Below are 16,048 nucleotides of genomic sequence, written 5' to 3' on the forward strand. Positions count from 1 at the left end.
CCAGTTCTATATCCATCTAGTCAACCCGCCCCGAATCCCATGTGATTTTAGTTTTTGTACAAGTCTGCCATTTGGGATCTTGTCAAATGCCTTACTAAAGTCCATATAAACTTCATCCACACCCATGCCTCATCGATTATCTTTGTAACCTCTTCAAAAAACTCAATCAAGTTGGTGAGACATGACCTTCCCCATACAAAACCATGCTGCTGGTCACTAACTAATCCATTTTCTTCCAATTGTGCAAATATTCCTGTCTCTCAGTATCTTCTCCAAAAGCTTTCCCACAACTGACATCAGGCTCACCAGCCTATAATTTCCTGGATTATCCCTGCTTCCTTTCTTAAACAAGGGAACAACATTGGCTATTCTCCAGTCCTCTGGAAGCTCATCTGTGACCAAAGAGAATGTGACGATATCTGTTAAGGCCCCAGCTATTTCTCCCTTACCTCCCGCAGTGACCTAGGGTAGATCTCATCTAGCCCCGAAGACTTGTCTACCTTAATGGGGTTGAATCTGACTAAGTACTGCTTGGTGACAGTAGCCTGAGTGAGGGCACTGACAGATTAAAATCGTTTTAGAATGCAGCCTAAACTTGTACACGTCATGACAGTAATTGAGGGTTGGGAGCGCCCAAAACTTTAATCTGCTAGCTATGAGGTCTTGCGGTCCTTGGGTATGAAAAAGATGCACTTTGCCCATTGTTTTTACATTTCGATCCTTCTGACCTCATGTTTTCCGATGAGAGGGACAAAAGATCTTTGGAACCCAAAGACCAAAAATTACCACGAGAATGTCCAACATGAGTTAAGAAGCCTCAATGTCTCAACTAGCATTTGACTGTTCCTAGCATCATCTCTGCCTTGCTCTCCATTTGGTAAAGCAGAAATTAGTTGGGTACTCCTTCGATTGGCCCAAAATTCCAGTCGCTGACTCTTCCTGAGAATCTTCCCCTAGTGATTTCTTTCACTGCTTGTTTTCCAACTGCATCACTGTATGAGCTTGAAAAATGGTGCTGAGGTATTACGCCAAGACTTGCTTTCAACTGACCACCGCACCCCCCCCAACCTCTCCACCCACCCAGCCTTTTCAGTGGTGTCTAACCACACTCACCAGTCAAGCTTTGCCCTTCAACCATATCATCATGCCTTCCTGCTGGTCTTGCCTGAGCAGCCTTGGCACAGAATCAGAACAGCCATAAGTGCAGCACACTGTAAAGTAGGGAAATGCTGTGTGCCTATGCCTTAAATTCACGAGTGAAGGCTAAATTCCTCATTGTGTTGGAAGAGCAGAATCCCCCTCCCCAATCATTCTCAAACCTACAGCCAATCGCGATTATCACTGATATCTCTGTTCACCCCTCAGAACCATTGATATTAATATCCCAATGCTCCATCCAGGGTCCCCTCCTCATTTTCATCACATTAGTGTTGATAGTGGTGGGGGATGGAAGGGTTAAAGGAATAGATAGGTGGTTCTGTGGACAAAAGCGTGACTCCAGGATGGTAGTCTGCCTCCCTGGAGCGGGGGTACAGGACGTATCAGAGAGGATAGAGGGAATTTTGAAGGGTGAAGGGACTCAGGCTGACGTAATTGTGCACATAGGAGAGAGGGACGTAGGAAGAGCAGGGGGGATGTATGTAGTCAATTCAGAGAGCTGGGGGCCAAGCTGAAGAGCAGGGCCTCCAGGGTGGCATTCTCTGGGCTGCTGCCTAGGAACAGTAGGGCTAGGAATAATGAGATCCTACAGCTGAATGCATGGCTGAGGGATTGGTGCAAGGCAGAGGGCTTTACTTTTGTCGATCACTGGGAAGTATTTGTGAGAGAAGGGCACCTGTACAGGAGGGATGGGGAACATTTGAATGGCAAGGGGACAAATATCGTAGCTGGGAGGTTAGCTGGAGTATTTTGGCAGGGTTTAAACTTAAACGGAGCGGGGGTGGGTTTGAGACTGATAGCTCAGTAGGCACTGGGGTTGGGAGCGAGTTGGGGGACAGGGTAGGTTGTTTGAGAGGAAAATTATCCGGGGGAAGGAAGATCCAAGTGGGCCTAGAGGTTTGGATTGCGTCTGTTTTAATGCGAGGAGTGTAACGGGTAAAACGGATGAGCTTAAGGTCTTAATGTTCAGGAGGAATTTAGATGCGGTGGCAGTGACGGAGACGTGGTTAAAGGAAGGGCAGGACTGGCAGCTAAATACTCCTGGGTATGTGTTTTAGGCGTGACAGAGGAGGGTTGAAGAGAGGTGGTGGGGTGGCGTTGTTAGTTAAGGAGCACATCACAGCGGTGCAGAGGGAGGATAATATAGAGGAGTTAGGGATTGAGTCGCTGTGGGTGGAGTTAAGGAATACGAAGGGAGAGATTACTATGATAGGGGTGTACTATAGGCCACCCAACAGCCCATGGGCAGTGGAAGAAGGCATATGTAAAGACATTTTGGATAGGTGCAGAAAGAATAGGGTTGTTGTAGTGGGAGATTTTAATCTTCCTGGACTGGATTGAAAGGTGCTTAGAGCTGGGGGTTCAGATGGGGAGGAATTTGTAAAATGTGTGCTGGAAGGATCCTTGGAGCAGTACGTAACTAGCCCAACTAGGGAGGGGGCTATACTGGATTTAGTTTTGGGTAATGAGCTGGGTCAGGTGGTTGAGGTTGCAGTGGGTGAACATGTGGCTAACAGTGACCACAAGTCTGTCTACTTTAGGACAGTAATGGAAAAAGATGAGTGCTGTCTGAAGGGGAGGGTGCTAAACTGGGGGAAGGCAAGTTACAGCCAGATTAGGCATGAGCTGATGGATACTGATTGGGAGAGGTTGTTTGCGGGTAAGTCCACGTTTGGCAAGTGGGAGGCTTTCAAGGGAAAACTGAAAAGGTTGCAGGAAAGACATGTGCCGGTTAAGGGGAAGGATGGGAAAGGTAGGATTAGAGAGCCGTGGATTACAGGGGATATTGAGGACTTGGTCAGGAAGAAGAGAGAGGCATATGTTAGGTCTAAGCAACTGGGAATGGAGAGAGCACTGGAGGAATATAGAGAGAGTAGGAGGGAGCTCAAAAGGAGAGTTAGAAGGGCGAAAAGGGGGCATGAAATGTCTTTGGCGGATAGGATTAAGGAAAATCCAAAGGCATTTTACTCTTATGTTAGGAACAAAAGGGTGGTTAGAGGGAAAATCGGTCCTCTTAGGGACAGAGGGGGGAACTGTGCAGAGTCTGAGGGAATGGGGGGGGATCCTGAAGGAATATTTTGCGTCAGTATTCACAAAGGAGAGGGGCTTGGTGTCTTGTACTGTCTTGGAGGAAGCTGTAGACCAGTTGAAAGAAATATCCATTACGAGGGAGGAAGTGTTAGGGTTTTTAAGCAGCATAAAAACTGATAAAGCTCCGGGGCCTGATGGCATTTATCCCAGGCTGCTTAGGGAGGTGAGAGATGAAATTGCTGGGCCTCTGACACAAATCTTTGTCTCTTCTTTGGACACAGGTGAGGTCCCAGAGGACTGGAGGATAGCGAATGTGGTACCGCTGTTTAAAAAGGGTAGTAGGTATAACCCTGGTAATTATAGGCCGGTGAGTTTGACGTCAGTAGTAGGAAAGTTGTTGGAAAAAATTCTTAGGGATAGGATGTATACACATTTGGAGCATTGCGATCTGATTAGGGATGCGCAGCATGGCTTTGTTAAGAGGAGGTCTTGCCTTACGAATCTGGCAGAATTTTTTGAGGAGGTGACAAAAACGGTTGACGAAGGACAAGCCGTTGATGTCGTCTATATGGATTTCAGTAAGGCGTTTGACAAAGTCCCTCATGGTAGGTTGGTTGAAAAGGTTAAGGCTCATGGGATACAGGGACAGGTATCTAGATGGATTGAAAACTGGCTAGGTAACAGGAGACAGAGAGTAGTAGTGGAAGGGTCCTTTTCTAGCTGGAGGTCTGTCACCAGTGGTGTGCTGCAGGTCTCAGTACTGGGACCTCTTCTATTCGTAATATATATATAAATGACTCGGATGAGGGCGTACGTGGTGTGATCAGCAAGTTTGCAGACGACACAAAGATGGCAGGATTGGCGGACAGTGAGGAGGAGTGTCAGGCAACACAGCAGGATATAGATAGTCTGGTATTTTGAGCAGATAAATGGCAGATAGAATTTAATCCTGATAAATGCGAGGTGATGCATTTTGGAAGGAATAATGTAGAGGGGAGTTACATGATAAAGGGTAGACCTATTAAGAGTATAGAAATGCAGAGGGACCTGGGAGTCCAAGTGCACAAGTCTTTGAAGGTACACACGTGAAGAAGGTTGCAAAGCAAGCTTATGGTATGCTAGCCTTTGTAGGAAGGGGTATAGAGTACAAGAGCTGGCGTCTAATGCTGCCGTTGTACAGAATGTTGGTTAGACTGCATTTGGAGTACTGCGTCCAGTTGTGGTCACCTTACTACCGGAAGGACGTGGAGACCCTGGAGAATGCGCAGAGGAGGTTTACCAGGATGCTGCCTGGTATGGAAGGACTGGGTTATGAGGAAAGATTGCGTAAATTGGGGCTGTTTTCCTTAGAAAGATGGAGATTGAGGGGGGAATCTAATAGAGGTGTATAAGATAATGAAGGGTATAGATGGAGTAAACAGTGGCAGGCTTTTTCCTAGATTGGAGACAAATATCACGAGGGGCCACGGGCTTAAGGTGAGGGGGGGGGGGGGGAAAAGAGGTATAATTTGGATGCTAGAGGGAGGTTTTTCCACAGAGAGGGTCATGGGGGTATGGAATGCACTGCCAAGTAAGGTGGTGGAGGCAGGCACACTGGACTTGTTTAAGGTTTACTTAGATAGACACATGAGCGAAATAGGGATGGAAGGCTATAGGAGACTGTTTTAAATAAGGATCAGATCCTCAGGACGTTCCTGAAAATCAACTGTTACATGTGTTGATGTTTTTCTCTTTTACTCCGCAGGCGCGTTGGTCCACCTTGTTGTCTAACGATGGGCATACACACAGCGGGTCATGCGTGAGCTGCTCTTGGTGTTTCAAGAGTAGCCTAGTACTTTGCATCATTTGTGTACACTTAAAACTGGACCAGCAGATGGGCACCATGACAGCTCAGTGACTATCACTGTTTGCTGTGCAGATACATGGATTTGGGCCAGTGTCTGTGGGGGGTTTGCGCATTCTCCCTGTGGTTCTATGGGTTTCCTCCGGCTGCTCTAGTCTCCTCCCACACCACAAAGATGTGGTCTTAGGCTGACTGGTGTAACAAATTGTCCCTAAATTATTCTCCCCTTAAGCTGGTTTCCAGTGGGGGTACCATAAGCATAGACAAGGGTCAAGGGTGGAGAAGGAAAAACACATTGTTAAGATGGTGGCATGGGCTCGTTAGGCCGAAGGGCCTGTTTCCCGTGCTGTGTTGTTCTTTGTTCATTAGTGACTTCCCCCTGCCATCCCCAACCACCACAAGACCATCAATTCCATCCCCTCCCTTTATTTGCTGCCCCTGTGCAGACTGGAGATGTCTCCCAACTATGACTTTGGCATTTGCAGCCTAGCATCAACCCAGGACGAACCTGTATGAGGGAACAACTAATTTTTATGCAGCATACTAGGTATGACTGGCAGTGCCAACAGGTTCTCCCCCTGAGGACTGGACCAGGACTGTCATTCCACGCATGGCCCTCTAAGTATAGTGTTTCTGTTCAGGATTGACTATGCATTCTTATCCCATCTAATCCCCTCCCATTATCCCTTCATATATCTCTGTAGTCTCCCCATCCCCACCTGTTCCTCCCCTCCATTCCCACTACTCAAGCATTTCCTTCCAGCCCCTTCCATATTGTCTAACCACCTCCAACCAGTCAAACTTTGCCCTTCAACCACATCACCATGTACTCCCACTGGTCTCACCTGAGCAACCTTGACACAAAATCAGAACTGCTACGTGCAGCACGTTGAAAGGTAGGCAAGCACTATGTGCAAATGCCTCAAGGTCACAAGTGAAGTGCAGCTTGCCAAGTGCACATCACTTACATACAGTCATGTATCACACCAATCCAATTATTCATCGACAGGAGTGCAGGCATGATTTCATCCAGCTTGGTTTTCAGTAAGTATTAATAATATTCAAATACACACAAAGATGGCTGCTCACATGGCACTGCTGGCTTCCTAACACACATGGAAGTCAGAAGCAGAAAATTTCAAACAATTTCTATGTTAGCAGAAAACTGACTTTTAGCCAGACTTCAAGTTTTTCACTGCCATGATGCCCTCTACTGGCAGGACCAGAAAATCCAACCCATAACCTCATAATACGATGGAGATTTTTGGAGATGTAAGTTTATTCCTGATGGGACAGAGTTTGTGTTACATAAGAACATAAGAAATAGGAGCAGGAGTAGGCCATCCGGCCCTTCGAGCCTGCCCCGCCATTCAATAAGATCATGGCTGATCTGTCGTGGCTCAGTTCCACATTCCCGCCCTCTCCCCATAACCCTTAATCCCCTCTCTCATCAGAAACCCATCAACCCGCGTCTTAAAAATATTTAGCGAGGTAGCCTCCACCACTTCAACGGGCAGAGAATTCCAGAGATTCACCACCCTTTGAGTGAAGAAGTTCCTCCTCAACTCCGTTCTAAACCGCCCCCCACCCCCCTTTTATCTTGAGGCTGTGCCCCCTAGTCCTACTGTCCTTTCTGAGCGGGAAGAGTCTCTCCACCTCTATCCTATCCATCCCATTCATCATCTTATACGTCTCAATGAGATCTCCCCTCATTCTTCTAAACTCTAACGAGTACAAGCCTAGTTTATTCAGCCTCTCCTCATAGCTCAACCCCGGCATCATCCTAGTAAACCTCCTCTGCACTCCCTCCAAGGCCAAAATATCCTCGCGTAAGTAAGGCGCCCAAAACTGCACACAGTACTCCAGCTGTGGCCTCACCAATGCCCTATACAGCCGCAGCAAGACCTCCCTACTTTTATATTCAATCCCCCTCGCTATGAAGGCCAGCATCCCATTCGCCTTCCTGACCACCTGCTGCACCTGCAAGCTGGGTTTTTGCGACTCATGCACAAGGACCCCGAGGTCCCTCTGCACCGTCGCCTGCTGCAGTTTTTCCCCACGTAAGTAATAGTCCTTTCTACCATTATTCCTACCGAAGTGGACCACCTCGCACTTGCCAACATTAAATTCCATTTGCCAGTTCCTGGCCCATTCGTCCAGCCTATCTAGATCCTTCTGCAGACTCTCCACACCACCCTCCGCGCAATTTGCCGTTCCACCAATCTTGGTGTCATCAGCAAATTTCGACACCATACACTCGGTTCCCTCCTCCAGATCATCTACATAAATGGTAAATAGTTGAGGCCCCAGCACCGACCCCTGGGGCACTCCACTAGTCACCAACCGCCCATCCGAATAGCACCCATTGACCCCCACTCTCTGCCTCCTATTTGACAACCAGTCCTCTATCCACGCTAACACCCTACCCCCAACTCCATGTCCCCTGACCTTCTGCAATAACCTCGTGAGGTACCTTGTCAAACGCCTTCTGAAAATCAAGAAAGACCACATCCACCGGCTCGCCTCTATCCACCGCCCTAGACACATCCTCATAGAACTCCAGTAAATTCGTCAGACACGACTTCCCCTTAACGAAACCGTGCTGCGTCTGCTCTATCAAGCAATTCCCCTCAAGATGCCTCGCTATTTCCTCCTTGATGACGGATTCTAACATTTTACCTACAACAGATGTTAAACTAACCGGCGTATAATTCCCCACCTTTTGCCTGGCACCTTTCTTAAACAACGGGGTAACATTAGCCACTTTCCAATCTTCTGGCACTTCCCCGGAATCCAGCGACGTCTGGAAAATAAAGTTCCTGAACACAGTAATGATTTTTTTTTGCAAATCTGGTTTTCAATGTGAGCATTTAAAGCTCCAAAGTCAGTCAACACTACGTACCATAGAAATGTGGTCTTAACACCATGGATTTCATCAACATTACAATTCAATACACGTCAGCTACTGATTTTACTTTTGTTCACATACAGCGCAATATGTACCTTGATACTTCATATGGAAAACCTACCTGTTTCGTTCTTATATCAATATATTACCACACCAATTAAGTTTGTCTTAAAATGCCTATAAAAGCATTTTTCCATGGCTAAACTTGCTCTGGTTGCTTTATGAATAAATTATTCATAACAGGAAATGAACACTTGAGTTTGACATATTAATATGCCAAGTAACAACCATATTGTCATCTAAGAAAACTTTCCAACCTAATGAGAAATCACCAGTTGATCATCACAACTTAAAGGTATACATATATTAATCAACTGTAAACCACAGGGCTGGAGTGTGGAAACACTGGCTGCTTCCCAGCCTATTCAATATTGATTAGAACCTAAAGTTTTGTTTTAAGCCTCAAGTAACCAAGATGTCTACTAAATTTGTTAGATTGATTTTAATTGATCAATCTCATTCCTCATTCTTCTCTGGCTACTGGGTTGGAGAGAAATGGAGAATTAGGTCCATTGAGAATGTTGTGTTTTCTATCAACAGAAATGAACACTGGATTCCTGTTTTAACACAAAGTTGTATTTTGATCTTGAATCTGTTAAATACTGAAAATCAAGGATAAGATTTCAGTCTAGACCAAAATCAAAATTTATTCAACAGCATAAGGAAAAATAGATGAAAATTCTGACAGTAGAGATCAAAAGAATATATTGACAAGCTGATTTTTTTTAACCTACACTCAAATTTCAGAGCAAAAGTTGAAAGTTGGCTTATATGAAAGATTGTTTTGAAATTATTGGTATTCAGCACTGATTTCCAAGAATTTGCAGCTTGTGTTTTACAGAAAATCAATTTCTCATTAATGAAATTTGAGATCACATTTGTCCTGTTCAGAGAAAGAGAGAGCATAACGTTAACATGCTCCTTAACTTCTCCCCTGCTCCATGCAACTGCAGTCCACATCTCAGAATGCAATCTTAATCTGAACCATACGGTGATTCAAATATAAAAGTTATGAGGAGATTGGCACTCCTCCCTAAAAGCTGTCCTGCATCTCAAGAGTCTGTTCCTGAGACCCAAGGAGTACAGTCTCTTCACCACTAAGCATCTGCATGGAACAATGGAACAATAATGACCAGTTCTGAATTGTGCACTGACAGATCAAATAGTACTCTGGAACCTATTGAGAAGAAGAAGTTTGACCAGAAGCTAAAGAAAGATATTTTTTATGGCCCACAGAAAGAGGTATAAGCTCCTGAAAGTGTTAGTTAATTGTTTACCTTTTTGTCTTCCATCTCAGCAACACACACATCCATGTTATATGTACAATAACTTAGTCAGAAACTGCAATATGGTTCATACTCGCAGGAATTGATTTCCTTTCCCAGATGGGAAAGTCATCATGAAGCAGCTGCCCAACTGTTAACATCGGCCAGAGAGCCGCACATGGCCAGACAGCTGCAGGAATGATCCCCCAGCATTACTAAATGTGCCAAGGGGAATCTTAGTTGGGGCAGGGAGCCATGAAATTTCCTTCTACAGCATTCTCATTTAAGTACACAGTACTTGCACAACAAATTCTTTATGAACTGAATTTATTTTGTAAGCTTTACAGCAACTAAAACATGAAGACAGCAGTGGTGTTTTCAGATTGGCACGCCATGTACTGCATGCAACATCACCTTTATTTAAGAGGCTGCATTATCTGTTCCACAGGTCAAGTGACATTCAAGTAGCGATTAGCCTGGTGGCCAAAGCATTTGACGCCCACCACATACGTGGAGGTGAATGTGATAGACAGACTGTCCACCATCCCGGCCTTCATTCAAAATGAGTCTGTAGCCATTTGTTAAGCCTAACTTCGCTGCACATTTTTTAGCGATGAGCATCAGGTGTCCAAGAAGCTAGAAGGTGATTGGAAAAAGATGCACAACAGAATCAGTATATTTCACCACAGAATTATCAAAATAGATTTACTGTGTAAAATACAACCAGTATACAATTATCAGCATTGAATACATAAGATGGTACTCATAGATCAATACCAATACGGCCTGGTACTAAGCCACAAAGATACCAGGTTTGATCCCCCCCCATTCTGATTGCACTTAGCACTTCAGGTTGCTAAAATTTTGCTCAGTGAGCAAGAGAAAACAGGAAGAAATGGGTTTCCAGTGACTGATAGGCCTAAACAGACAGGACTGATTTAACTGCAATGCTGCCACAGTAGGATAGCACCACACAGGAACAATGAGCACTTAAGTAGTGCAAGGCTGCTGGGTAGCATAGGTTTGTAAATTTGTTCAGCCACCATCTTCGGAAGACAATGGGAAAATTAGGAAAATGCATAAACACATGTCTTATCCTAGAAATCTACTACAGTTACCCTACCAAATTATAGAAACAATACGCTGATTTTAATTCAAGTGAATGGATTTATAACTGAGTAAAATTTCACCTGAAATCTTAAACCTTTTCAATGAGATCATGTCAATCTAGATCCCACAATGAAAACAGGTTTCTCAAACTTGGTTTATATTCCCAAGTTTAGAAGATTAAGGGATGACAGAAGAAAAAGGAAAGGTTACATTCAGATAACAAGCTATACAAGTTCTCAGGCTCCTTTTACAACCAATCACTCCCCCATACCCATCTTTTGCCATACCATAAAATGCAAGAAACTCCTGGGGCTCATCATCACAAGTCAAGACTGACTGTGCAGCTGCCTCTGCTTGCTACATCCTTCCGTTCCATTTGGCCCAAAATCCTCATTTCTTCTCACTTTACAACAACCTATATTTATATAACACTCTGAATATAGAAAATATCCCAAGGAACTTCGAAGGTGCAATCAGCCAAAAGTGGCTTAGTTCTAAACTGCCAACAATCCACAGCTTCCCCTCCATCTTGCTACTGCCGCATTCAAAATTATCTCAAGCATTACTCCCACAATCTCCTGCTCTCTCAGTTTCTCTTCCTGGTCCTATTTTAGTTGATATCACCTGCGTACATCCACCTCCTCGAACATCTTTTTTCAAAATTGTCAAAGTCCCATTCTTCAGGAATCAAGTTTGACTCTTCCATCATCACTACCTACCTCCTCACCTCCAACCTCAGTTCTTTTTAGATCATTCAACATGTTTTTGCCTACTAATTCATAGTGATATCCTTGTTCAAATCCCAGCACATCAAACTAAAATCAGTATTTTGTCTTCCCACATCTTTATTCCTTAGGTCTTTTGGGCTTGCAACTTCACTCCCACTAATCTTAACGTAGCCAAACATTCTCCACAGCCAACATCCATGCATCCAAAAATCCTCCCTTGGACTACTCCTTTAAGTCATCCAACTTAGAACATAAGAACATAAGAAATAGGAGCAGGAGTAGGCCATCCGGCCCTTTGAGCCTGCCCCGCCATTCAATAAGATCATGGCTGATCTGTTGTGGCTCAGTTCCACATTCCCGCCCTCTCCCCATAACCCTTAATCCCCTCTCTTATCAAAAACCCATCAACCCGCTTCTTGAAAATATTTAGCAAGGTAGCCTCCACCACTTCAACGGGCAGAGAATTCCAGAGATTCACCACCCTTTGAGTGCAGAAGTTCTTCCTCAACTCCGTTCTAAACCGCCCCCCCCCCCCCTTTATTTTGAGGCTGTGCCCCCTAGTCCTACTGTCCTTTGAGCGGGAAGAGTCTCTCCACCTCTATCCTATCCATCCCATTCATCATCTTATACATCTCAATGAGATCTCGCTCACTGACAATGTCCTCACCATCTCTCAACTCCTCTGTGCTATCAGAATGCCAGAATGAAGGTTCACTAGGCTGATACCAGAGATGAGGGGGTTAGCCTAAGAAGAGAGATTGAATAGACTGGGTGTGTACTCGTTGAAGTTTACAAGGCTGAGGGGGGTATCTTATAGAGACATATAAGATAACAAAGGGGATAGATAGGGTAGAGGTAGAGAGATTCTTCCCGCTTAGAAAGGATAGCAGGACTAGAGGGCACAGCCTCAAAATAAGGGGTGGGGGGTGGGGGGGGGGGGGGGGCAGTTTAGATTAGAATTGAGGAGGAACTTCTTCACTCAAAGGGTGGTGAATCTCTGGAATTCTCTGCCCGTTGAAGTGGTGGAGGCTACCTCGCTGAATATATTTAAGTCACGGGTAGATAGGTTTCTGATAGACAAGGGAATTAAGGGTTATGGGGAGAAAGCAGGAAATGGAACTGATCCACTTCAGATCAGCCATGATCTTACTGAATGGCGGGGCAGGCTCGAAGAGCTAGATGGCCTACTCCTGCTCCTATTTCTTATGTTCTAATGTCCAGAGTCCAGTCCTTCAATAATCCTCAATTTCCCCAGAAAACCCTCCACTCCCTATTCAGTAATTCGGATCCTTTCTAAGCCTTTGCCTCAAATACTCTGTAACCCCAGCATCCTGCTTTGCTCTTAGCTGTGCTTCAAACTTCATCCTCTCCATCGCAGAGACCACCTACATCAACCCCCTCATCCTCCCCAGAGACCACTTATATCCACCCCCTCATCCTCTCCATTGCATTGAATGGGCCACAGTGCAAATGCTGATTTGTCAGCACTGAGATCAGCACATGAGCAGGAGCCCCACACTGCTGGCCTTCCAATCATAGGGAGTTACTATACTAGCCAATCACTGACCCCACCCCCCCACACCCCCCCCAACTTCATCACTGGCCCCGCAAACATGGCTGCGCCAGCCTTGACCCCCACCACCAGCCCCCCCTCCCCCCCTCCCCCAGCCCTGATAGCTGGCCTGCCTCTCACTGCTCAAGATACCTATGCAATGTGGCAGCAGGACCCTGCCATCCCCAAAGGCCTTGTCCCTTATAGACCCCTCCCCCTTGGCACCTCCTGGTGGGCAGTGCCAAGGTGCCCCCAGGCATTGCCACTCCTCTTTACCCACAACCCTTTGGGGAGCTCTGATTGCCCCACCTTCACTCCAGCACGGTTGGGCCGCTAGCTCCCCGCAAGTGGAGGAGAGCTACTCTAACCCCTGCTGGAGTGAACTAGTCTTGATGAAAGATGCCAGTGTGCCCAAAGGCTTCAGGCCTGGGACCGTTAATGACATTTAAAATACATTTAAATACACATTTACAAAAATTATGCAGCACCACACCGATTTCTGGCACACAGCTGACAAAGATGGAAATCTGCTGCCGGAGACTTGTGGTGGCCATGGTGCACAGCGGGAGTCAACTAAACGGTCTCCATTCGAGGTGCCTGACCTGGTGTTACAAAAGCAGTGCAATAGGATGGGAGAATGCCCCCCTCCCACATTTTTTTCCTTTAAAGACATCCTTTCAACCCAATTCTTCAACCAAAACATCTGGGCAACTCCAGATGGTTGCTAGTGGCTAGCACTGTTACCTCACATCACCAGGGACCTGGGTTCAATTCCCAACTAGGGTCACTGTCTGTGTGGCATTTGCACATTCTCCCCACATATGTGGATTTCCTCCCACAAACCAAAAAAATGTGCCGGTTAGGTGGACTGGCCATGCTAAATTCTCCCTCAGTGTACCCAAACAGGCACCAGTGTGTGGCGACTAAGATTTTCACAGTAACTTCATTGCAGTGTTAATGTAAGCCTACTTGTGACTAATAAATAAACTTTACTTTAATCTCCTTTACTATATTAACATCCATTTTCAATTTACTCTGCAAAGCATCTTGAAAGATGTTTTTTGGTTGATTATTTTTATATGAAAGGAATTGATGTAACAAAAGTTGAAACAATAATCTGAAGAAACAAAAAACATTCTAGTTTTAACAAGCATGGACAATTAACAGGCAAGTCCAAAGGTGGCAGCTCCTGAGATCTAGCCAATCATGATTTTGTTCATAGCCTTATCACATGGCCTCCGCCCACACTTTCAGCATACCCTGCTAGTTGGCAAAATTCCAGTCAATGTATCCTATAAAGTAATCTCCCAAAAAACTATGAGCATACACCGGTAAAACCTTGATTGAAGAAGTGAAATTACAAACTTGCAATTACAATTGTTTGACCACAGCATAAAAAAAACTCATTCACCTCTGCATCACAGTCTTCTGCTTTCGACAGCTGGGTGATGGGCTTCTTGGGGACCACCAGGAAGTGTGTTGGAGCTTGTGGCTGAATATCATGAAAAGCGATGCACTGCAAAAAGATGATCCATTTAATTTCTAGAGAAATGTTAACCCAGTTCCTCGCTCCCGAGAGGTTGCTGAATATTCGTGCCAACTCCCTGTCTTTATCTCTTTCCAACAGTCCAAAAGACATGCTGGTTAGGTGCATCAACCACGCTAAATTCTTCCTCAGTGTATTTGATTTGACTTATTATTATCACATGTATCAGCGTACAGTGTTGTTTCTTGCATGCTCCACAGACAAAGCAAACCGTACATAGAGAAGGAAAGGAGAGTGTAGAATGTAGTGTCATAGCCAGGATGTAGAGAAAGATCAACTTAATGCGAGGATTGGTCCATTCAAAAATCTGTACCCAAACAGGTCTAGGATTTTGGTGACTAGGTGATTTTCACAGTAACTTCATTGCAATGTTAATACAAGCCTACTTGTGACTAATAAATGATCTTAAAACCCATCGAGCGGGTAAGACTCTTTGGTAGACCACTGGTGGGTGAAACTAGAACTAGGAGGCATAGCTTCAAAATAAGGAGATGCAAATTTAGGACTGAATTGAGGAGGTGCTTTACACAAAGGATCGTGAATCTGTGGAATTCCCTGCTTAGTGAAGCAGTTGAGGCTATCTCATTAAATGTTTTTAAGGCAAGGACGGATAAATTTTTGAACAATAAGGGAATTAAGGTGAGCAGGCGGGTAAGCGGAGTTGAGCGCACAAAAAGAGCAGCCCTGATCTTACTGAATGGCGGAGCAGGCTCAATGAGCCCTAATGGCCTACTCCTGCTCCTAGTTTTATTATGACTGTGAGCCCTCCATGGGCAGGGCAGCAATGGTGGGCCCGGTTTGATAAGGAAAGCCCGGCCCCTGGGTGTTTGGCAGCCAACACCGTTATTTGAGAGGATATTGTAAAGGGCGGACTGCGGAACCTGCACTATCCCTGGGGGATGGGGCCCTGACTCAGCACAAGAGACACGCGCTTTACCGGCAACACAGACCCTGGCATCAGGCCTGCTAACGGCGGAGAGACTTTGATAAACAGCCTGCAACAGATACAGCGACATTATCCACCCTGACTGGACTGGGACTGAGGGCCACTCCCCCCACCACCACTGCCACCTGCACCCTGACAGCCTTTCACATCAACACTCTCGCTGCTGCTACCTTATCGTCCTCATGCAACAGTTCGCACGGGATTTCTTTCCGGATGATTTTCCCAAAGATGGTGTCGCCCCCGGCTTGTGCAGTCTGCGCCTTAATTGTCTCCGCAGCCATGGCTCTGGCTCCGGCTCCAACCCGGGCTCCGCTCCGGATCCGACCGCCCCCGGCTGTCAATCACCGGAAACCCCGCCCCGGCCTGCAATCACCGGAAATCCTGCTCCCCGCTGTTAATCACCGGAAACCCCGCCCCCGACTGTCAATCACCGGAAAGCCCGCCTCCGACCGATAATCACCGGAAATCCTTCTCTCAGCCGTCATCACTGGAAACCCCGCCCTCAGGTGTCAATCACCGGAAACCCCGCCCCCGGTGGCATCACCAGAAACCCCGTCCATAGCTGTCAATCATCAGACACCTCCTCTGGACGGGCAAGGGGCGGGGCTCACTATTTGATTGACAGCTGTCTGCAATTTTTTCCCCCCCCCCCCCCCCCAGCCCTGAACTGACTCACATTTAGAGCTGCCTTTTGCAGGGGTTGTGTGTGATTGTACTCCACAATTACAGATTTTTAGGAATATGGGAATTAGGAGCAGAAGTAGGCCAATTCAGCCCTTTCAGCCTGTTCCACCATTCAATCAGATCATGGTTCATCTCCCCCTGGTCTCAAATCTACCTCCCCACCTGTTCCACATATCCCCATTTCCTTTTTTTAAATTAGAAATACGTTTGCCTCCTT

At 45.9% G+C, this 16,048-nt stretch overlaps 1 protein-coding gene across 1 annotated transcript; it reads right to left on the reverse strand.

Moving 5' to 3' along the window:
* Positions 1-9,575: 9,575 nt before the first annotated feature.
* Positions 9,576-15,457, reverse strand: hint1 (histidine triad nucleotide binding protein 1). The gene is made up of 3 exons (XM_080189662.1): positions 15,318-15,457; positions 14,067-14,171; positions 9,576-9,901 (listed from the first exon to the last, which is right to left on the reverse strand). The coding sequence occupies exons 1-3, from the start codon at positions 15,426-15,428 to the stop codon at positions 9,737-9,739; spliced, it is 381 nt and encodes a 126-aa protein (XP_080045788.1). The 5' UTR covers positions 15,429-15,457; the 3' UTR covers positions 9,576-9,736.
* Positions 15,458-16,048: the final 591 nt, after the last annotated feature.

The sequence above is a fragment of the Carcharhinus amblyrhynchos genome, chromosome 5 (genome assembly GCF_965287045.1).
Source record: "Carcharhinus amblyrhynchos chromosome 5, sCarAmb.v2.hapA, whole genome shotgun sequence".
Classification (NCBI taxonomy): Eukaryota; Metazoa; Chordata; class Chondrichthyes; order Carcharhiniformes; family Carcharhinidae; genus Carcharhinus; species Carcharhinus amblyrhynchos.